A 22,567-nucleotide genomic window follows, 5' to 3' on the forward strand; every position below is an offset into this window, starting at 1 on the left:
GCTAAAAAGTGTTTACAGGAAACACGAGGCACTAACAAAGTCTAAGAGCAAAGAACATACTTATCAGTTATCATGTACTTTGATGAACCAAAATCTTGTTAACAATTGAATGGTAAAGACCGAAAAGTTTTTCTCTGCTTTTACCTTTAAGACATGTCAAAGTTTAACTTAGACTGTTATCCATCGTGGTTTCATTTTTTTTTTCCCTTGCGTTTGCTCCTGCAATCTAGGTTTCACTAAAGAGACATTGATCACAAGAATTTAATTCAACAGCTCACATGCTGTCCCAGAGAGGGTGGATCTCAGGACCCATCCGGCACAGATAATCCTAATTCCAACAAGAAAGACTGAAACACGTTTTGTCTCAGTAAGTTGAACAATCTTCAATTTTTTTGTTCATTTTGTTATACAAGCAATCGTTTCTTAGTTTAAAAAAAAAAAGTGGTGAAGAAGACTGTTAATGTGGTTATTTTAGATCGTTTGCAAGTCAACAAAGAGGAAGTTGGAAATCTGAAACTATCGAAAAAGTGTATAGGGTTTTCAGAGGTCGGGTCTCTGGAGCTCAAAGAAACTCCGCAGCTGAAACGAAGCTCAGGTCAGATACCTCAAATGGCATCTCCTTAGGCCAGACACGTTTCGTTTGGGCTGGCAGGGCAACGATGGGCATCTCTATTTGGAAAAATTATTGGCTACGTTTAGCGAAACGAGGAGCAGCCGCTTATTTTAAGTTTTTAACAAACAGGGATGTTCGGATTCATGTTGACTCCTGCAGTCAGCTCGTGGTTCCTCAAGTAATTACGATAATGGCTTAAACAATGGCAATTTGGCGCGAAAGCGAGAAAGACGGCTGGTTTGATTTGATTTTGGCGGGGGTACTCTCCTCAAAAATAAAATTTCTGTTAATTCGTTTGTTGGCAACAAAATAAGAAGTTTAATAAGGTTTTAAAGAGCCAATCCAGACGTAAAACAAAGTTCAATCCCGCTGATGTTTATTCTTCCGACTCGGTCGGTCCATTATACCGAGATCGGAAGCCGTACTTTGGCGGTCGTTTCACGCCACCGTCCCCCTCTGTTGTGGGCCAGGTCACATCTCTCGCGCCGGGTGCGTTTTAACAGATTCCAACTGTATCTGCTCTCTCTCTCTCTCTTTCTACTGTAAACAACACAAATACCGACCCCGTGCCTACTTAACCTGTAACCCGGTTAAGCTTACTTCTCTCCGCATTCTGCCCCTTAACTTCCGCTACCACCACCGTCTTCCTCCACCCCTCCGATGACGAGCGCCTCTCTCTTCCACATTCGAGCTTTTTTGTATTTCTCTTTCCTCCTCCTCTTCTTCAACGCCTTTGTTCCGACGATCGCGACATCGCCGGATGGATCTGCTGACGGCAATGCTACTGAGACCAGATCCAAGGAGGAAAGCTTCGCTAACATGATTGATCGCGCGCTTGAGAAGGAATTCACTGAGAATGATCAGCCTGAAGGTTCGTAGATATGCACTTTCAGCTTTCCCCTTTGTTTTTGTTGATTACGGCCTTGTATACGGCTTCCACGTGGTGACTTCAAAATGTGTGTTGAATAAGTGAAGTTTAGGGCATCGAATTGTGGTTTTTTTAGGCGACTGAATTTCTCCTAGCTAGATCAGCTGTGGTTAAATACTATTGCTCTTCCACAAATCACATTGCACAAATATTCTCCAATGCTTACTCTCTTCTAGAAATATGTCATTTCATTACGCCCCTGATGCTTATACACAATTGAAATGATGGAAGCTGAAAAATGGACTTCGATGCATACTGATTAGTCTCCTCTTTTCTGCAGTGGCTGACGCAGGCGGCTTTAATAATAGTGTTGCAGAACAGCAGGTTTCTGATAATTTTTTTATCAGAATTGATATCGAATTATTTTTTTATTACAGCAAGTGCAACCATGCCATGATTTAGTCTCTTATGCATGAATTAAGGTCTTTCATTATGTGTATTGCAGTACTGTGTTGACGATTTTTTTTTTTAATATTTCATAGCTTTGTTGTGACATGGAGTTCTTGGTTTCTATTAATGGATTTGGCTGCTTTTTGGAAGATAATATTTACAGTGCTGGTAGTTTTTAGCTTTTGCATTTTTTATTTTTTTGAAGAATTATCACGCTAATGCTCTTTAATACATGATTTATTCCTGTCAAAACGTAGTTGCAATTGAAGTTGAAATATGGTGCATTTACAAAACCTGTGGCGTATTATGCAGTCTTCGACCTGAAAAACTTGATTTCCTCATTATAATAGCTTTCATAGTCTAGTTCTGAAATAAAATTTGTCATAGTTTATGCTAAAGTTGGGTCTAGGCCATCTTAAATAACTAGTCGAAGTTAGGAGACCTCTTCCCAAGTAATAAGTATAGGATTATTCTTACCCTGGATCTATATGGGATTATTATTAACACTCTCTCTTGTGAGTGGACTCTCTTTATGACTACTGTTATGGACAATTTTGGATGGAACCCCACATACAAGTACTTACTTTGATACCATGTCAAAGTTGCGTTCAAGTCTATCTCAAAATAACTAGTCAAAGTAATGCTGAAAGTAATAGCTTTTTCCTTTTATAATAGTCTATCTCTTGAGGAGCTTTGATTTCATTTTCTTATTTACATATTGCCCCTGATATATTTGGTGTTCTATTACTTTGTAAGCGTAAACTTTCAGGTGGAGATGCCTCTTGTTTCAGTGCTTGATTTTGTCCCTAATTCTTCTGAGGATATAGATCTAGCTCTTGTTTCAATGCACTATCTTTCTCCCTAATTCTTTTGGAGATATGTTCTATTGTGTTGTTCTTCAAAACCCTTGTGCAATTTTTGGAATATTTAGGCTTTTTCACCATGCATTGCTTCTCTTTTCTCTTCTTTTTGTTAGTGCAATATTTTTTTTTTTGCAATCAGGTTAAAGTTGGGGTCAAGTCCATCCCAAAATAGTACCGAAGTTGAGGGGCCGCTTTCCCAATTATAAGCACATGATCGTTCTTATCCTGGATCCATGTTTGATTATTCTTATTACTTCCCCTCACATGTGTGTGGACCCTCTTTAAGGTTTTTTCTCATGGACAATTTTAGGTGGAGCCCCACATATGGGTATCCGTTCTAATTTAAAGTTGGGTCCAGTCCTATCCCAAAATAGTTAGCCAAAGTTAGGAGGGTCTCTTCCCAATTTATAAGCATAGGATAGGATTTTTTTTATCCTGGATCTATGTGAGACTATTCTTTTACAAATTGAAAAGAACCTGAATGTGTTTCATGGTCATTCATGCAGCTGCTAACAGTCTAATTTGAATGTTGGTTTCTGTGTTTGATTTACAATGAAATTGTGGATACCTACTGATTTTATTTTATTTTTTATTTTTTTTGGTTCGTCAGGCAGTTCTGGAAACAGTAGCTAGAGTTAAGACCAAGAAAAATGAGACCAAGGAAGAGAAGTATATGCTTCTTTCATGTGAATTTATACATAATTATCTTATGTCTTCCTTTTCTGGAAATGCTGACCTAAATCTGACTGTGGTCAGATAACATCAGTTCCTTGTGTAGAATCCATGTTGAATTTTTGCTATTTGCATTTTATGGTTCTTATGCCAGGTCATTTCAGCTCCATGATGTTTTCAATTTAGATAATGAAAACCGAGCAGAAGACACTCCTACCTTAATAGATAGAAAGGTACGGGTTTAGACTTCAGCGAAAATGTTTATCTCATTGAATAGATAAAGTTTTGAGCGATTTGTTAATACCTCAAGTAGCAGTTTTTGTATTTGCTTAGTCTTTATGGAATTTCTAGAGGCTCAGCATATTTGCTCTCCCTGGTTGCAAATTTCTTTTCAGGATAATGTTTTCATCATATCAAACCCTAAATTGAAGTACCCTGCTTTACAGCTGGACTTAAGGTAAACCAATTTCTTTTTCTTTATTGTTGCTCTTACTCAATGGGATAGTGAATTACCTAATAGATGATCCATCAAGATCATTGAAGCTATTTCATAAATTCTATGTTTTTCTGGGTTTAAATAATTAACTTTAACTTTTCAATCCCATTCAAATTATTATCTTTGCAGGCTGATATCAGATTTGGTAGTGGTCATTGTTTCTGCTACTTGTGGTGGCATTGCCTTTGCTTGTGCTGGACAACCGGTCTGATTGTTGTTATATTCTTAGTTTTGGTTATGAACTAGAATGATTTGTCCTTCACGAGGATTTTTTTCAGTTTCACTCAGGCATTGTGTTTTGATGTTTATGTTCGTTTCGATTTGCTTTCATGGTGTACCTATTTTCTACCAATTTTGCAGGTTATTACTGGATATTTGCTAGCAGGATCAGTTATTGGACCTGGGGGTTTCAGTTTTATCAGTGAAATGGTGCAAGTAAGATGTTTTGCTTTTGCAACATAATGCTGTCTTAGTATTACATCATGAAATTTAAGTTTTGGTGTCGCTTACCAAGAGTAGCTATTATTGAGAAAGATGAAGTGTTGAAAAAGTGCTCCAGAGGGTTCAGCCCCAAAGCCAGCATGAATCTAAGACCATGCTTATGGGCCAAGTGTGGCGACTGTTTTCCAGTTTCATGTTCAAAGTGTTGCTAAATTGAAGATTTGGTTGTTATAATATGTCTTGTAGCCACTCTAATATTTCCATGGTCTCGTGGCTGGACATAGATATTTACGAGAGCAGTTGTTTTCATTTCTTTTTTTACTTTTTTTGGTTCAATTTTTTTTTAAAGGGGATTCTAGTGAAAGGTAGGAAAAATCATAAGAAAGAAGCAGGAAACAAAGGGCTTAGTCTCTGCACTTCAATCTCAAAAAGTAAAAACCTGCATGGTAGCCCTGTTTCAGATTGCTGAGTTAATGTTCCAAGAGGCTTCCGAAGGCATTAAATGAGAATGCTAACATGAATCTTATTATTGAACCAGCAAGCTGAGAGACCATTGTTAGAGTCAACCATCATGCAACTGTTACTAGAGCAAGTTCTAAACTTGGTATGATGTATTAATTCACTAAACCCTTTACACCTATGTTAGGCAAAACCAGCAGCATTCTGATGAATCAAATTGGTATCCTCTGGAATGAAGCTATTTCATGGTTCAGATTTCCATATAATGAGTGGTTTAAGATGTAAAAGCCTCAAAGTACCAAGCATTCAGGAAAATATTCCATGATTATGTTAGAAGGGAATATTTGCAGCATTGGCAGCTCAACCAACCAAGTAGCTATATGAGAAGTCTTAAAGAAAATGAATTTAATCAGGCAATTGTTCTGGAAACAAAGACTCTGGCTATTACTGAGAGTATCATCAGAGACCTGTGGTATAACAGTCAATCAGTTGGTAGGTTATGGAGGCCATAGGTATCTTTGGAGGTAACATAATTACTTGAGGCAGGAATTCTTTCAAGGTTCAGGATGCATGAAAGTTTCTTTCTCTTTCTGTTTAAATCTTTAGGAGTTGGTTAATGGACAGTTGCAGATGTATTCGAACATTCTAGATATGGGCTTAGGACTTCCTGTCCAGATGAGATGTGCAAACAGGTTGGAAGTAGATTACTTCTCGTTTGGTTGCCTGGAGAGTTTGATACTATAAGGCAAAGAAACGAGGAGTCTTGCAGTACACAGGCTTTCATTTCTGCATGCCCGAGAACCTGATGAGCGCTCGCCAGATCCCATTGGATCCTCTCCTTCCCAAGCTGGGGAAAACTCTTCTATCTGCTTGTCTGGGCATATCCCCTGGCTACAATAGCAGGAAAGGAACAACTGCTGCTTCAACCAAAAATTCAGAACCATCGAAGACATTTTGGATCTGATTGTGGGTCATATCTCCTCCTGATTGCACTCCTGCAAGGATTTCTGCAACTTTAGTAGCATCTCATTGCGGACTAACTGGCGCTGCATCGCTCACATGGCCAGGAGCTCTTCAGCTAGTGTTCCTTGCCCCCCCAACCCACCTGGCTCTATCAAATTAAATTTTGACGGAAACGCTCAAGGAAACTCAGTGCCTGCTCGATGTGGTGGGGCTTTCCGTGACCATACGGGATCTATTCTGATTTAATATGCCGGGCCTATGGGACACTCTGAGTCCACTGCTGCTGAAATCTTTGGCCTCTACCAGGGTTTTGCCATATTTCGTGATTGGCTTCATGGACCTCTCATTATTGAAGGGGATTCCTAGGTTGTCATCCGATGGTGATCCCCCCCCCCCCCGTCAGCATTGGCCTACTTTTCACAGAATCGTCTCTACCCTCTCTTGTAGCTGGTCCCATGTTCCCCGATTAGCTAATTCTTTAACTGATGAATTTGCTAAGGGAGGAACCTCCCTTCAATCTCTTGTAGTGATGGGAGGTCCCCTCTAGTTTCTTGTAGTTTTTGGCTGTCTTTTAATAAATTTTCACCATTATAAAAAAGAAAAGAAATGAGGAGTCTCCCCCTAGGCACATTTGAAGCTCAAAGGTCTGCTGATGTGACCAGGGCTTGTCACCTTGATGAAATCCCTCACTCTGCCTTTTTTTTTTTTTCTGAAACTTATGAGCTTTATTAATCAAAAGGGGCACAAACAATTAGAGAGGCAAATCCCTCTTTCTGGCTAGAAATTCACCTGGACAAATAGCCTATGTATGCAGCTATGTTCACATTTGATTGATTTCTTATAATTACAGAGAAGTTAGATTTGCATAATGATGTCATAATTCACCCATCTGAGGGCTGTTGCTCCTCATGACACCAATTTTTGTTCATCGAAAATGTTGAGTGGGAGTAGTCCCACATTGAAGAAGTTAAGAAATGTTATTGGGTGTTGAGTTAGAAAAGTGACTAGTTAATTAGGGATGGAACCTGGCTCAAATGTTGGCTAATATGGATATACCCTCTCTCACTACTAAATTATGCTTTCCAGCTGCATTTAGAGAATTTATTGTTTAATACTTTTTTATTTTTTGGCCTCTTTCTTGGCTTGCCAAGATATAGTCTTGAGTTTCCTAGACCATGGCAAAATTGCAAAGATTTCTCATTAAATCCTCTCATGAGTGGGCATCATGGATGGATCTGAGCTGTACTCAGATGCTATGATTAGAAATACTGGAGATTTTTACTGCCATCTCCCCTTCTAAGCTTCGTATCTTATCCTCTTTTAACTCCTCATCAAGTGAATATGTTATACTTAAGTTTGACACTGAGTTGATAGGGAAACTTGGACCAGCTGACTGGCATGGCATTTTTGGAACTATAACCCACACTTAAATGTGGCTTCCTATGGATTAAAAACTCCACTTGACATCGGACTCATATGTTTCTTTTTTTTTTTTTTAAAAGGATGTATATATTAACAAAAAAAAAACAAAGAATCATATGTTTCTTTCAAGGCATTAAAATCTTAAAAGTCAAGCTTTCAGGACTCCTTGCAATTCAAAGGTGACCTGAAATTTCTCCACGGATTTTCTGAAAAAAGAAACAGAAAAAAAGTTGTCTTCAAATGGTGCAAAAATGGCAATGTTTCATCCATGTTGCCTTTGGTATATTTCTGAGGAGGCACAGACCTACCGCATGATACTTCTATCTCTTGGAGCTACAGATAGAAGCTACACCCCATATCAGCTAATGGTGTCCGGGTATTCTAGAAATGGGGCTGAGCAACATCTTATTTCCAAAAGTCGTCATTCTCACTACTTTGTGTCTAAGTTTATATCTTTTGTACCTTTTGACTCTGCTATCATATTTGGCTCTTTGGCAGAGCTAGGCCTCCATCATGTTTTTGGGCTTTTTGTTAATCTTTTGAAGGAAAAAAGAAAAGAAAGGGAGTTGGAAGAGTTAATGTGTCTGCTTTAGCCAATATAGTTTCAATTGGAAAGTATTTTTGCTTAACTTAGTGAGTCTTACTCCTCGGGCATATTATAAAGTTTCTTGGCCTAGCTTAGTGAATCTTACTCCTTGGCATAGTATGATACAAATGCTGCTCTTTGTTGTAGGTAGAGACTGTTGCTCAGTTTGGAGTAATTTTCCTTCTGTTTGCTCTGGGTCTTGAATTCTCGACAACTAAGGTCAGCCTATGATATGTTCACTGTGTTACTTTAGTTGTGCTGATTTATGGACCTCCACAATAGCTAGGTTTTGACTTTGATGTCTTTCTTTTTCTTGCAGCTCAGAGTTGTTCGAGCAGTGGCTGTTCTGGGGGGCCTACTCCAAATATTTTTGTTCATGTGTTTGTGTGGCATTATCACTTCGGTATGGTTCTTCATTCTATCAGCAACATAGGCCTGATGTTGATGTTGCCCTCAGGAGTTCCATAATTTTTCCATTAGCATATCTGATTTTTTTTATTAATTGACATTTTTGAATGATTTATTAATTAGTTCATCACTTAATTTTACTTAAACATTCAAATTATGCTCAGAGTACCACCTATTGGGATCTAATATGCAGAGTGAATCTTTCTTCTCATTTCTGGTATTTTTTTAATTTTTTATTTTTTGAAATGATGCTGAATTTTATTAAGTGAGAGCTCAAATGAGCAAATTACAAGGGAGGGACTCATTTCTGGCATTGCTTTTCACTAATTAATCTTCCAACCTACGTATGCTATATTTATGTGATGCTCTGCTTCCTGTGGCATCTAATTGCTTAAAACTAAGACATGGGTATTAAGAGTTGTTTATTGCATGGTTATGCATTTTCTCAGTGCAAAACTTTACCTTCAATGTGTTTACCCATCCACATATAGCCGTTGATGGATTCCAGTGCTCTCACATGGAATACAATGGCCTCAAAGTTCAAAATCTGAGGCATACAATGTTTAATAATCAAGAAGAAATCAAATAATGCTTCCAATAGAATATTTGTGGTGTTTGAGGGTATGCATTAATGGTGAAATTTGATATGGCAAGTTAGATTTTTGGGTGCAATGAAGGTCTATCAGGAGATTGGGGGCAAATAAGAACATTCAAGATTGCCCCATTGACATATGAAGACATTCTGAATATTCTATAGGAGATTGACTTCATGTCACCTGCTTTTGTTATAGGAAAGAGTCGAAGCTTCCTCTTATAGTTTTTCTTTTGTTAGAGATGGATTAGTCTTCAATCAGCATGTGTATATAAGAGAGAAGATTGTAAAAGACAAACAGTACTGGAAGTAGATAGAAGAATGCCCAATTTTGCCTGCTTTCTTATTGGTGCAATTCTTTTATCACTTCCTTGTTTATCTAAAGCTAAAAATTGTTGAAAGTGAGGGGTCTTCTGACAGAATATGACTGCCGGGGCTATTGCATGTTGTTCTCATTCAGGGATGCTTCTTGAGTATGATTGAAGTGCAAATATCTTTCATACTTTATTTTTTATTTTGATTACATACGATCTAAACATTCAGCCAGTTCCCAAAAATTAAATGTTTTCTACTCTTAGAAGTTATAGAGATTGTCTTTCTCCTTCTTTTTAATAGCTTATACATCTTCATTCAAAAAAAAAAAAAAAGAAGCTAAAAAGATTGTAATTTCTTCTCTTTCTTTCAAAAGGTTGTAATTTTAGTATCTAATATCCTCAATGGAAATGTGAAACAGTTGATTGATGCTTAATTGTTATGCCATACTTCTTAATTTAAAAAATTATGCGGTACCTGTGACTTAATACATATTTTTGCCATATTAAAAATTATCATTTAAACAAATAAACATTTTAGTAATGAATGTGGGCACATTGCCTCAAAATTCTCATGATCTGAGATATGTCATCTAGAGCGTTGTCTCAAAACAGATTTGTTGGATGACAAAGTAAGTCCTGACCTACAAAACATATATAGTTGTATAGGCACACAGAAACTGAAAGGAATAGCTGCCTATTCTCCTATTAACTTTTTTAAAAGATCATCCAAAATGTTTAATTCTACAGTTTACATGGACTGAGGGGATGTCAATGTGAGAAGTTATTTGCTGTACTTTTTTTATTTACTTTCCTTGAATAATCATTAGTAGAAAACTTGCAGTGTTTTAACTTAATATGAGAGGCATGATAACATACTTCCGACATGTGAATTGAGAAATATCATGGGATTGTTAATAAATTCAGTAACCTGCAAACCTTATGCAGTAGGTGATCTGTACGAAACTCAAATATGAATGAATAACCTTGAAATTCTCTTACTTTTCTTAATTATGAAGCATGATAAAAGTTTCCGAAGATGTCCTCCACGGCCAGTACTTTGTTGCTTAGTATATTGTGTTGCTCATAACATTGCCAATTGTTAAGTCTATTAAAGAAAAATTTGACAAATAGTGAGTTTTGTTATCAATCAATGCAGTTGAAGATTGTATATATAAATACTCCCTCACTTCACTTTTGCTGAGTTCCGACATGCTTGTTTTCTGCAGTTGTGTGGTGGTAAAGCTTCAGAAGGGATATTTGTTGGTGCATTCTTGTCAATGTCCTCTACAGCAGTGGTACTTTCCCAATATTTGTTCAGAAAATGTTTATCTGTTTTAATTATGTTTACTTATTTTTTTTGAAACGATGATGATTTTATACGAAGCAAAGCAAGAGAATACATCAAGGGGGGCCTCCCCTTACAACAAGATATTGCAGGGAGGAATTATGTTTACTTAATCATTGATCCTTGTGCATCTTGCATGTTTACATGGTTCAAGAATGTCTAGATGACATTGTTAATTTTCTTAATTCGTTTAAAATTAAATTTACATTAAATTTTAACGGCTATTATGGTATTAGTTTGCAAGTTCGGCTAAAGTTTGACCACATTTGCTAGCTAAAGCAGCCATTTCCTAGGGGCCAATTTGAAATTGTTGATTTTGGCTCTTCCTAGAGAGGTACTAGCATTAACAGCACTATTCCTTTTGCAAGGATTTTACTGCCTCAGGTGTCTTCAGCTCTTTTGGCATCAGCATTTCTCAAGAAACAAGTTGAAAAAAGTTAGGAAATAGATAAAGAATCACACTAATGGTTCTATTTGCTTATTTGACAACGAAACAAAAAGAGACCGAAACATATGACCAGCTAAGTATCTACCTGTTTCCCTGAAAATACTTCATTTCAACTTACTATAGCATGCCTTCTGTCAGCAGTCATTTTGGCTGTTCTGAGTTATTTCTTCAGTTGGTTCTATTATCTGTTGCTAGTATTGACCAGTGGTATGAAGTCCAAGTGATCTGAATTTGTTGCTGCTATATGATATATGTTTGTTATTCAACGCTGCATAGCAATTTTAAATGGGAGCAGTATCTCTAGAATGTTCCCATCACTTGTACCTAAGACCTAAGTTGCTAAATACTACGTGCCTTGTTTTTCTTTTACATTTGTTACAACCTTTTTGTACTGGATGGTAACAGATCTCATTTAAAATTGCTATGCAATGTTGAATAACAATCAGTATCTTCTTGAATGTTGCTTTTGAACCTGAGTAGCTAAATGATACATGCCTTGTTTTGTGTTTACATTTATTAGGACTTTTTTGTACTGGATGGTAACTGCTATTTTGCTTGTATGAGCATGAGAAGTGCTACTTAAAGCTGTCTTTCAAAATGTTTTCCAAATGAATAACTTTCTAAGGATAAGTTGAATTATTTGTGTGAATGTATGGATAGATGCTGCAATAGGGAGTTCGAAACTCACAACCATCAGTATACTCTGCCTGACATCTATCCAATGATCCACTTGTGTTTCTGGATTCACTGTTCTGTTAATGATAAATTAAACATTTAATTTATGTGTAGGTCCTGAAGTTCTTAATGGAAAGAAATAGCAGCAATGCTCTCCATGGACAAGTCACTATTGGCACCCTCATTCTCCAGGTACTTTTTCCCCCTGATTTTCTCCACATGAACTTTCTGTGAAGAAGAGAAAGTTGATAGGAACTAAAGATTGTCATGCTTTGACTAATTCTTCCATTTTTTTTTTTTTTTTTGGTGAGAATAGCGTGATTATATTAAAAAGCCAAAAGGCAAGCAAACAAGCATCAAGAGAGTGAATCTCTTACAATGAGAAAAGGACTAATTCTTCCAATTCTATTCCACACTTATGGGTTCCTAAATTTTTGCATTCCTTATTGATGTTATCTTATTTCAAAAGACCGCTTGCAAATAATCAAGCTTCATTGCATGCTAGGATTGTGCTGTTGGCTTGCTTTTTGCATTGGTACCTGTTCTAGGTGGTACATCTGGTGTCGTCCAAGGAGTGATATCCATGACTAAATCGTAAGTGAAACACCTACACATCCTAGTTATGGAGTCTGGATCATCTCTGAACAGCATTGTTTTTTGTTCGGATGTCTGACCAACAAATAAGGAGATGAGATGTCAAGGCACCGTTTCTTTTTAAATTTTTAACTGAAGGAACAGAAATGACATTTAGTATTTCCAAATAGATGATTTTATGTGAAAATCGATGATTTTTCTTGCCAAATCACTGATTTCTCTGGGTAAGTCAAGCACCGTTTTTCTAGGGCAACTCACCCATTGAATCACTGCTTTTTTCTACAACTGATTGCTCGAGAAAATCACTGATTTTTCTGGCAAAATCAGTGATTTTTCCTGCCAAATCACTTATTTCTGTGACAAAGTCAGGCATTATTTTTTCTAAGGTAAATTGCTCTTCTCAAGGCACAAATCTTAAAGCACTATTTTTTTAAAATCATATATTTTTATTGTGAAAGCACTACTTTTCAAAATCATTGTTTTTTCAACTACTGCTTTTTATTGACAAAGCATTTTTTTATTAAGAAATCAATGTTTTTTTAGCATATGGAAGTCAGCTTTTTTTTGAGATTGCCGTTTGATAAAAAAACAGAAAGGACAAGAACTTTCATTACTTTTCATCTCTGGGAGAAAGTGTGACGCACTTTATTTGTCGTTTGGACATCCGAACAATAATTTCACATGCTTAAAAATCTATGTAGGGTGCAATATCTCAGGTCTGGTTCAGCTCTGGACAACAATGTTGTTTGGATGTCTGAATGACAAATAAGGAGATAACGTGTAGTCATGCTTTCACCCAGAGATGAAAAGTAATGAAAACTCTTGTTGTTTTCGTCTTCTCTCAAACAACAGTAAAACGCCCATGACTTCGATATGCTAGAAAGACTGATTTTGTTATAAAAAATTGTGATTTTAAAAAACAGTGCTTTGTCAATAAGAAGCAGTGATTTTGAAAAGCAGTACTTTTGCAATAAAAAAACAGTGATTTTCCTTGAAGAAGCATTGACACAGGAGATTTGCCTTAGAAAAACAATGCTTGACTTACTCAAAGACATAAGTGATTTGGCTAGAAAAATCACTGTTTTTCATAGAAAATCACTGATTTGCCAGAAAAATCAATGATTTTCTCGGACAATCAGTTGTTTGCCCAGAAAAAAAGCAGTCATTCAGTGGGTGATTTGCCTTAGAAAAAAAGTGTCTGACTTGCTCAAATAAATCAGTTATTTAGCCAGAGAAATCACTTATTTGGAAATACTAAACACTGTTGCTGCTCCTTTCGTTAAAAATGGTAAACAGAAGTAATGCCTTAAGGTGTCACCTCCTTATATGTCATCTGGACATCCAAGCAACAATGTTGTTCAGCGCTGATCTTGATTCCTAGTTTTTTTTTTTTTTTTAAACGATCTCGACTCCTAGTTATGGCCTGCTCTTGTTTTATCTGCCCATTTATTTTTATTTTCGTGTAAGAGTGAAATGTATACACTTGATTTGTCTTCTCTGACAGGATGGTGCTTCTATGTACATTTTTGGCTATTCTTTCCATATTATCTCGTACTTGTGTTCCTCGGTTTCTTAAGCTAATGGTCAGCCTTTCTTCTCAGGTATTTCAAAGTTCTTATAGAAGGTTATGTATGTCATTCTGCTATGTTGCAAATCACATGCTCTACATTCTGTTTAACTTTTTCTTTTTGGCAGACAAATGAACTTTATCAATTGGCAGTGGTGGCATTTTGTTTACTTGTTGCATGGGTTTGTATTAGCACCTCTTATTTGTTTTTGGTTAATTTTTACTTATGCTTTAGTGGTGATTGGTATTCTCTTATGTCACTTGTTGCTTGCTTCATGTTTATCTTCACTTTGTGACATCTAAAATGGTTATGCAAGTCACCACTATCCTAATTCCATTTTTTATTCCATTATCTGGTTTATTTCAGTGTAGTGACAAGTTGGGTCTAAGCCTTGAATTGGGTTCATTCGCTGCTGGAGTGATGATATCGACTACTGATCTTTCACAACATACCCTGGAACAGGTTTTTTTTGCTTTTCTTTTTCATTTCCTTGGCAAGAAGTTGTGTACATGGTCTATACCTGTAAAACACTCTACACTTACTCTTTCACCAAAGTCAGGATTTTGTCTAGTTTTACTGAACTAAGTGGTTCAGCTCTGAATAATCTTGCCATTCAATGAATTTGGTTTTCTACTGATTTGATAATTCCTAGTTTAGCTTCTACTATCGATCCACTCTGGTAGTTGCAGCCATATCACAACCTCCTAAGAAAAACATGTAGACCAATCCTTAGTGTATCTTTTATTTTGAAAGTTGTAGGGACATCATTGCACCATTATAAAAAATAAAATAAATAAATAAAGAGAGTGAATTATTGCACCAGCTAACCTGACTGGAGTTACTGGCTTGAGATATTGAAGTGTTTCATATATATTTATGAGTATCTGAAATGATATCATCTTAGATGGATGCATGGCGTTTACCTGATTATGGAATTTTCTTTGTCATATGTAAATTGTTATAGGTTTGTCTGGCTAGTGCCTTGGGTAAAACATACATGTAAGCTTTGCTGATTCTCTTGAATACATATTTGAAACGAAATGATCGATTTCAATTTTTTTCATTTGGACCTGTTCAAATACATGTATAGGGGTATTTTGGTCATTTTATATATTTTTATGTCCCTCTTAAGATGGTAGTAAGTTAGTCTTCATGTTAGAGTTCTATGTTTCAATTTTCAGTTTATTCTAAGTTGTATTTAGGAAGTTATAAGGGTTTATGTATAGAGGGGCAGTACTGTAAATTGATACTATTTTCACTTGTGAGTTATAAGGTAGAGAGGGCCCAAACTTTAGCCCTCAACGAGTGCTCCCTCATCTTCTACGTGCATTTCTTCTCTCTCTTTATTGTCAACTTTTCATTGTATCAAAGCAATAAATTTGAGCTTGGGAAGTTTTCTGCAGTTCCTGCTCTCATTTTCAAGTGTGCGACTTCTAATAAAGGTGAGATCTTTCCATTCCTTGTGTCATAGCCACTTGGTTGATGGCTTGTACTGCCTTTTGAGCAGTTTCTATGGGTTACTGTGCCCTAGTGGATTTTCCCCTATCTCATCCTAGATTTGGAGCAGATATGGACCTGCATAAACTTGTCAAAGTTTGTGTAATGCTTGCTCAGAGCGATAAATTGAAAAATATGCTGAGCAGGGTCTAAAAGTGATCCTTGTTATAGTTTAAGCGACAAAAGGATGACACGCATTAGCATTCTTAAAAAAAAAAAGTGACAAACCTTCAGGTCGAATTCTATGTGGGGCTGACCTACATCAGCACAAGTTTTGTGTTGCATTTTTTAGTATAATTCTGGATTGATCTTTGCTACAATTATATATTGGCTGTTACTATATTTGATTGTGTTTGGAAGTTCTGAGAGTAATGATGTTCATTCTATCCAGATTACCTCAGTGAAATTAAATGGGAAGAACTATTTGAATTTGTCTAGATCAGTTCTTATGTTTTTTAAAGCAAAGAGAGGTAACGTATCTTCAGGAGGATCCTCCTCCTCTTATGACAGAGGATTGGAAAGCAGAAGATAGTCAGGTGATGACTTGGCTTGTTAACAAACCTAGATTTAGTGACTAGGTATGAGTTGCAAGACGTGTAAGGAAATTTGGATTACTTTGAATTTTTTTCTATCTGAAGAGAATAATTTATTCAAAGTATATGATTTGTATGCCAAGTATTTCAGCAGTCTCTTGGTACTAATAGTCACAAATTGTTCCCACATTCCATCAAGTGTGTTTTTTGGGTTATACATGCTATCAAAAGGGATACAAGAGCTACAATCCTCTTACAAGGAAAATTGATATCTCTGTTGATGTTACATTTATTGAGAATACACCCTATTTTTCACTATCTTGTGCATCTCCACCACTTATATCGAACTTTGTTCAAGAAAGTCTAGTTGTCCAAAATCTAGTTCTTGTAGTTGTAATAGGTAGTTCAAGTGCAGGTACTACACCCACGCATCCACCACCATCACCTTCGAAGCCACTGCAAGTGTATCAAAGATATTGTAGACATCAACAAGAGCCTCCTTCTCAAGTCAAACTATTGGATTCTTCATTGGCAGATTCGGAAATCTCTAATTCCCTTACTCATTGCACCTCAAAAAGGAAAAAGGTCATTTACTTCTTATTCAGTTTCTAAATGTGTTCTTTCATCTTTTGTCACCGTCCTTAAATCATTTACATTGTCTTTGTGTGCTTCTTCTATCCTTCATACAATGCAAAATGCCTTAGCGTTGCCCAAGTGAAAACAAAATATGGATGAAGAGATGGAGGACACTTTTTGACCCACCTGCTAACATTGTAGGATGTCGATGGGTGTATACCATCAAATACAGGGAAAATGGGAGTATTGAAAGGTAAAAAGCTCAATTGATAACCAAAAGCTACACCCATAATCATAGTATTTATGTATTCAATACGTTGTCCCTAGTCACTCATCTTACCTCTATCAGAATTTTGGTTTTTGTGGCGATAAATAAAGGATGGGCCTTACATCAGTTAGATATCAAAAACACATTTTTTTATATAGTGCTTTGCAAGATGAAGTGTATATGGAGTAACCTCTTGGGTATATTGTTCAAGGGGAGACTGGGAAGATGTGCAAAATGCAGAAGGTTATTTTTGGTCTGAAACAGAGTCCTCGGGCTTGGTTTGAAAATTTTAGTAGAGTGGTTATGAATTTTGTTTTTTTAATAAGCCATTGTGATCATTCCATGTTTATGTTGAGGAGACAATATCGGGTTGTTGTTTTATATGTGGATGACATTGTATTGTCGGGGAGTGATTCTGAAGGAATTACACAAGTAAAAGTGTATTTGACAAAACATTTTCAGACAAAGGATTTAGGACAACTAATATATTTTCTTGGTATTGAGATGGTTAAAAGTCAGAAAGGTATTGTTCTATCTCAAAGGAAATGCATTTTAGATATGCTACAAGAGTATTTTAGGTGCACGTCCAGTGGATACTTTCATGGAAGTCAATACTAATCTTCACGATGATCAAAGTCCTGAGCTTAAGGATAAAACATAGTATAGCGTCTAGTGCATAAGTTATTTTACACCACTGTTACAAGACTAAACTTATCATTTGCAGTGGGAGTTGTTAGCCAATTTATGGATAACACACACAACATACACTTAGAAGTTGTTTATAGAATTTTGAAATATTTGAAAGGTGCTCTTGGAAAGGGTTTATTATACACTCCTTGTGAAAAGATTGATTTATTAGGATACACTGATGCGGATTATGCAAATCCAAGATGGATAGGTCTACGATAGAATACTGTTACTTTATTGGGGGTAAGAAACAAAGTGTAGTGACTAAATCCAGTGTTGAAGCAGAGTATAGAACTATAGCTCACATGGTGAGTGAACTCATGTGGGTGAAATCAGTTCTTATTGAGTTAGAATTTTTCATTATGGAGCCTATGATTATGAAGTGTGACAATAAAACAACAATTTTTATTACAAGTAATCCACTCTTCCATGAGAGGATTAAACATATCAAGGCGGATTGTCATTTTATGAGAGATGTTATAATACGAGGAAAGATTTTACACCATAAGTTAATTTATGTGAACAACTAAGTGATGCATTTACCAAACCTCATGGAAGACGTGAGCATTTGCTGTTTTGTGTCAAGTTGGGATTATTTTATATTTATGCTCCAACTTAAGGGGAAGTGTTAAAATACATATAGGGCATTTTGGTTATTTTTTATAGTTATATGTCCTTAAGATGGTAGTAAGTTAGTCTTCTTGTTAGATTTCTATGTTTCAATTTTCAGTTTATTTTGAGTTGTATTTAGGAAGTTATAAGGGTTTATGTATAGTGGGGCATTATTATAAATTGATACTATTCTCACTTGAGTTTTTAAGATAGAGAGGGTTCAAATTTTAGCCCTCAACGAGTGCTCTCTCTCTTAGACATTCTTCTCATCTTCTTCATATACTTCCTTCTACTCCCTTCATTCCCTTTTCTCTATTTATTATCACTTTTTCAGAACCTTTTCTTTAAATAGTGCACATTTTAAATCACTCACACGGAGATGTCATGAAATCAGCTCTCATCATAACCTATGTGCTTCTTTCTCCCTTCATTCCTTTTTCTCTATTTATTATCACTTTTTCAGAACCTTTTCTTTAAATAGTGCACATTTTAAATACTCACATGGAGATGTCATGAAATCAGCTCTCATCATAACCTATGTGCTCTTTTCTGCAGATCGAGCCTATCCGTAATTTCTTTGCTGCTCTTTTTCTCGCCAGCATTGGAATGCTAATCCATGTTCATTTCCTTTGGGACCATGTGGATATTTTAGTGGCAGCTGTTATTTTGGTGATCATAGTGAAAACACTAGTCATCACCACCGTAGTCAAGGGATTTGGCTACACCAATAAGACTTCGGTGCTTGTAAGGCTTTAGTTTCTGCTGCCCACATGAATGAATTTATTGATCTGTATGTATAATGATATTGATTGATCTTATTTCTCATCATTTACTTTCATAGGTTGGCATGTCTCTGGCACAAATTGGTGAATTCGCATTTGTACTTCTCAGCCGTGCTTCTAATCTTCATCTGGTTGAGGTCAGTTATTTTGTAAATTCAATCCATGGCAAAGTGTTCATGAAGTGCGACTCATTATCATAAACTTGGTTTCGATTGGTGTATGGTGTGATTGTGGCAGATGGTGTTCACTTAACCCTTTTTTTAATTCATAAACATTGAATTAGTTATGAAAACTAGGGAGTAAAATTACAATTGGAAAACATTAGCCATGCAATATATCCAAGTGTAAGGGGTTGGAACTTAAAAACCTTAATTACAAATGGTCCTACCGTACATTTAGCTTCCTTCAGCATGAAATATTTATTTAAAACCCCCAACCAGAAACACAAGTTTTTTTAGATGTTGATATTGATTACATTTTCAATATTTTTTCAGATGTTAAGTAATAATAGCTTGACAAAACTGTTCCTCATTTACTTAGTAGAATAGTTCTGGCAGACTCATGCTAAGCTGCTTGGCTTGTGCCATTGGTTATACATAGTCCCTTTTTTAAGGTTAACTGGAACGTTCAGGAGTATGAGCTGTGCCTGAATAAATGCGCTTATCTGCGTAACCCTTTTTGTTCTTAAGCACTCTGTGGGGTTCTGGATGATGAATCTGTATTGTTTCGAACTTCTCCAAAAATTGTCCTATATCTTTCTCATGCCCAGATTAACATAATGTTTTCTGTATGCAAATCCATTTAATAGTCGACAATGCACAGAAAAATTCAGATTTTGAATGAATCAGCAAATATAGTTTTGAAGGTTGATAAAGTTGGGTCTAGATCTATTTCAAAATGACTATCCCAATTTAGGATAATCTTTCCTACTAATTGCACAGGAATCTTTCTAACATATCATGTATGTAGGATTATTCCTCCTAATACTCCCTCCTCAAATCCAGGCCTAAATAAATAGACAACGGGCGTGAAACATGGGCAATGGGATACAAACTAAATGGGGTGTAAACTAGGGCAAACAAGGTAGTCACCCTACTCTTATACTGTGTTAAAATTGGTCCAAGTTCATCCCATATTATTACCTGAAGTAAGGAGGTCTTTTGGCAACTAAAAACCACAAGATTCTCTGGACATTAGCTATGTGGAATTATTTCCGCTGACCAAAGTTTCATTAAACCCCAATAGTTGAAGGATGCCTCGTGATATATATATATATATATATAACCAATATTAGTGATGTTGTTAAGAGATATAATAAATATCACTGATGTTGTTTAGAGATGTAGTAAATATCGCTGATGTTTCCGTTTATTATGTACGATACATTGTGAATGTGGAATCTTATCTATAATTGTATGTGTAAAGAAGGAGATTTGAGGGAGAAAGAGGAGGAGAAGAGTCGAGAGAAGAGGTAGGGGAGAAGCAGCCTTGGCTGTGTTGGAGTTTGTTCCTGAAAAGCATGAGCTCTCTTTTATTAGGGATTTAAGTAACAATTACTAGAAGGACAAAAATACCCCTAGTTTCAAAAACCACATAACTCCTAAAATATAACTCTGTTTTGAATAAAACCTGAAACAAAAGAATATAATGTAATTATCTAACTAACAGACATAAACTAGGATAAATAAGAATATGAGAAATTACAAAATACCCCTGAACTGGTATTTTAACACTCTCCCTCAAACTAGAGAATAGATATCAAACAATCCCAGCTTTGTAACACAAAACAAAAAGGGCCAATTTTCTTGCAAAAAGGGTGAAACTTATATGCTAAACAAAATTCCAAACTGATTTTATTGCAAAAAGCTGGAGAGAGACTAAAAAAGTTGGTGTTACTCATTTTCTATTACGTTTCTTACAGGGTAAATTGTACCTCCTGCTGCTTGGTACAACAGCTCTTAGTCTGGTAATTTTCTCTGACGCTTGACTTCTCATTATGAAATTTTCTTTTGTAAAAGGATGTGCAAGTCTCCAAACCCTTGGAACATACCACTGATTTTGTTTGTGTGCCTTCCATGCTGAACAAAATATATAAAAATGGAAATGTTGATTTAGCAAGAAATAGAAGTGCATCGAAGGTCAAATGTTCCATGCTCAAGCAATATATATAAAGAAGCAAATGTTGATTTAGCAAGAAATAGAAGTGCATCTAGGGGCAAATGTTATTCATGCTTTTCAGCATAGCTACTCTCGTTTGCTTTTCTCTTCAAGAAGAACATTTCAAAGAAGATTAAAAATCTTGTTGTCTTGTAATTCTCAGTTGTTTGCGTGGTTTATATCACTTGCAAAATATGTGCAGGTGACCACCCCTTTGCTTTTCAAGCTTATTCCTGCAGTAGTACACCTTGGGGTTCTGTTACGGTGGTTTTCTCCAGATAGCAGTCAGATAGAGGTAACACTTCCTGTTCTCAAATTGTCCCTTCATAATTTAGTTTGATTTCTAGGGTGATACTGTGATTCATTATCATTTATGTTCGAGGAAGAAGGATTTTGGTTGTTCCTTTATTGTGAAACTTCTTGAAAACAAAGGGTTAAAAGACTTTTGAATTATGATTTCAACTTCCAGATGGGATTTAAAGGTGATAACCTTCGCGCAGACAGTGCTAAGCGTATTACTTTGATGGTCCAGGGCTCTCATGATTCATGAAAAAAAAACAAAAAAAAAAAAAACATATTGGTGGAATTCCAGCTAACCTCGTGGGCTTATCTATACTCTGGGGGACAGGTATCTAAAAGTGCGAAGGAGAGAGACATTTGTTGAACTGCTCGTCCATCTCTCCTTCCAAGCCTGCCTGGGCACGCGGAAATATAACTACAACGCTTTCCAAATGTGAATGCCCAGGATTTTGATCAAGTGAATTTTACGACATACCAATTTTATGTAAATTGCAAATGTATTTGATTTTATTTTTTCGGTTGCATCTTGCAAGCTAGTTGCAGTCATTTGTGAAATTTGTAGAATATGTCAATCGATTCTTGTATCCCATTTCATGATATCGGTTCAATTCTGGAAAATGTCTATTGTATTTAAGAACTTACCAAATTTGTATCTTTTGATTACTTCTAGATACTATTGAAGTGTAGTCTAACGGCCTTCCCCAATAACAAGGATAATTTGTAAATATAGCTTTAAATTAGCTTTATTTTAAATATGGAACCCGATTTCTTGTATCATGAGCTTGAATCCGTATTCAGACTAGTAGGTGATTACTGTTTTTTGAACTGCATTACAGCAGGGTTTTTTAGAGTGAGTGTCGTCAAAGAGGCGATATTGTCACTTAAGAAAGGCTGATTTTGTATTAAAAGGAAGTATTGTCAAGCATTTCTTTCGAGTAGCGTATTGGCTCCAAAGACTAGTAGGCGAGCCATCTCCATTGCTTCTCATCAAGGAATTGGATCAGGTGAGGAACCGACTTCCCGATTTTTAGTGTTCCAAATTCGACCTGAACCGAGTTTTTGCATAGACCCCTTGTCGAATCGGGGACTTATAAACAGTAATAGCATAGGTGACGTGATTCAGTTCCCATGGACTTCTCCAATCCAGTAAATCCAGCCTCCTTCATTTCATCTTTTACCTAAATGTGGAAATGAAAAAACAAAATCCTAGACATTTCAAATGTTTATCCTATATAAAATTGATAAAAAAAAAAAAGAGATTATTTAACGTTTTCAAGTGCCTCTACAGGTTTTATTTCCATTTACATGTGAAATCATCTCTTTGCGGTGGCCCAGCTTTTGTTTTTTGTATAACGTATGGCAGACAGATGAAAATCGT

General features: G+C 36.1%; 1 protein-coding gene across 4 annotated transcripts; it reads left to right on the plus strand.

Annotated features, from left to right (window-relative positions):
• The first annotated feature begins 1,046 nt into the window (after positions 1-1,046).
• Positions 1,047-21,885, plus strand: LOC137949558 (K(+) efflux antiporter 6-like). 4 transcript variants are annotated; one of them, XM_068795632.1, is made up of 20 exons: positions 1,055-1,484; positions 1,822-1,865; positions 3,405-3,463; positions 3,621-3,699; positions 3,862-3,923; positions 4,092-4,167; positions 4,323-4,397; positions 7,981-8,052; positions 8,153-8,236; positions 10,374-10,442; positions 11,730-11,807; positions 12,121-12,209; positions 13,714-13,810; positions 13,905-13,958; positions 14,144-14,239; positions 18,506-18,694; positions 18,792-18,869; positions 20,654-20,698; positions 21,092-21,184; positions 21,422-21,885. In XM_068795632.1, exons 1-20 carry the CDS (start codon positions 1,274-1,276, stop codon positions 21,437-21,439), a joined length of 1,668 nt encoding a protein of 555 aa, XP_068651733.1. In that variant the 5' UTR covers positions 1,055-1,273; the 3' UTR covers positions 21,440-21,885. The 4 variants fall into 4 exon arrangements, 3 of the variants coding, with proteins under 3 accessions (XP_068651733.1, XP_068651732.1, XP_068651731.1); XM_068795631.1 differs by having other exon boundaries at positions 21,518-21,885; XM_068795630.1 differs by having other exon boundaries at positions 1,057-1,484; positions 21,359-21,885.
• Positions 21,886-22,567: the final 682 nt, after the last annotated feature.

The sequence above is a fragment of the Aristolochia californica genome, unplaced genomic scaffold (genome assembly GCF_029961685.1).
Source record: "Aristolochia californica isolate CCGP_79_NKW_82.1479 unplaced genomic scaffold, dmAriCali1.0.hap1 SCAF_14, whole genome shotgun sequence".
Lineage (NCBI taxonomy): Eukaryota > Viridiplantae > Streptophyta > Magnoliopsida > Piperales > Aristolochiaceae > Aristolochia > Aristolochia californica.

What these genes read in the sequence shown, in the direction of transcription:
- LOC137949558 (XM_068795630.1), top strand. Translation starts at nt 1,274, where the DNA reads ATGACGAGCGCCTCTCTCTTCCACATTCGAGCTTTTTTGTATTTCTCT. An exon ending in TTGAATTCTCGACAACTAAG is followed by an intron (nt 8,053 to 8,152) that starts GTCAGCCTATGA and finishes TTTTTCTTGCAG; the next exon opens with CTCAGAGTTGTTCGAGCAGT. An exon ending in TTTGTTTACTTGTTGCATGG is followed by an intron (nt 13,959 to 14,143) that starts GTTTGTATTAGC and finishes GGTTTATTTCAG; the next exon opens with TGTAGTGACAAGTTGGGTCT.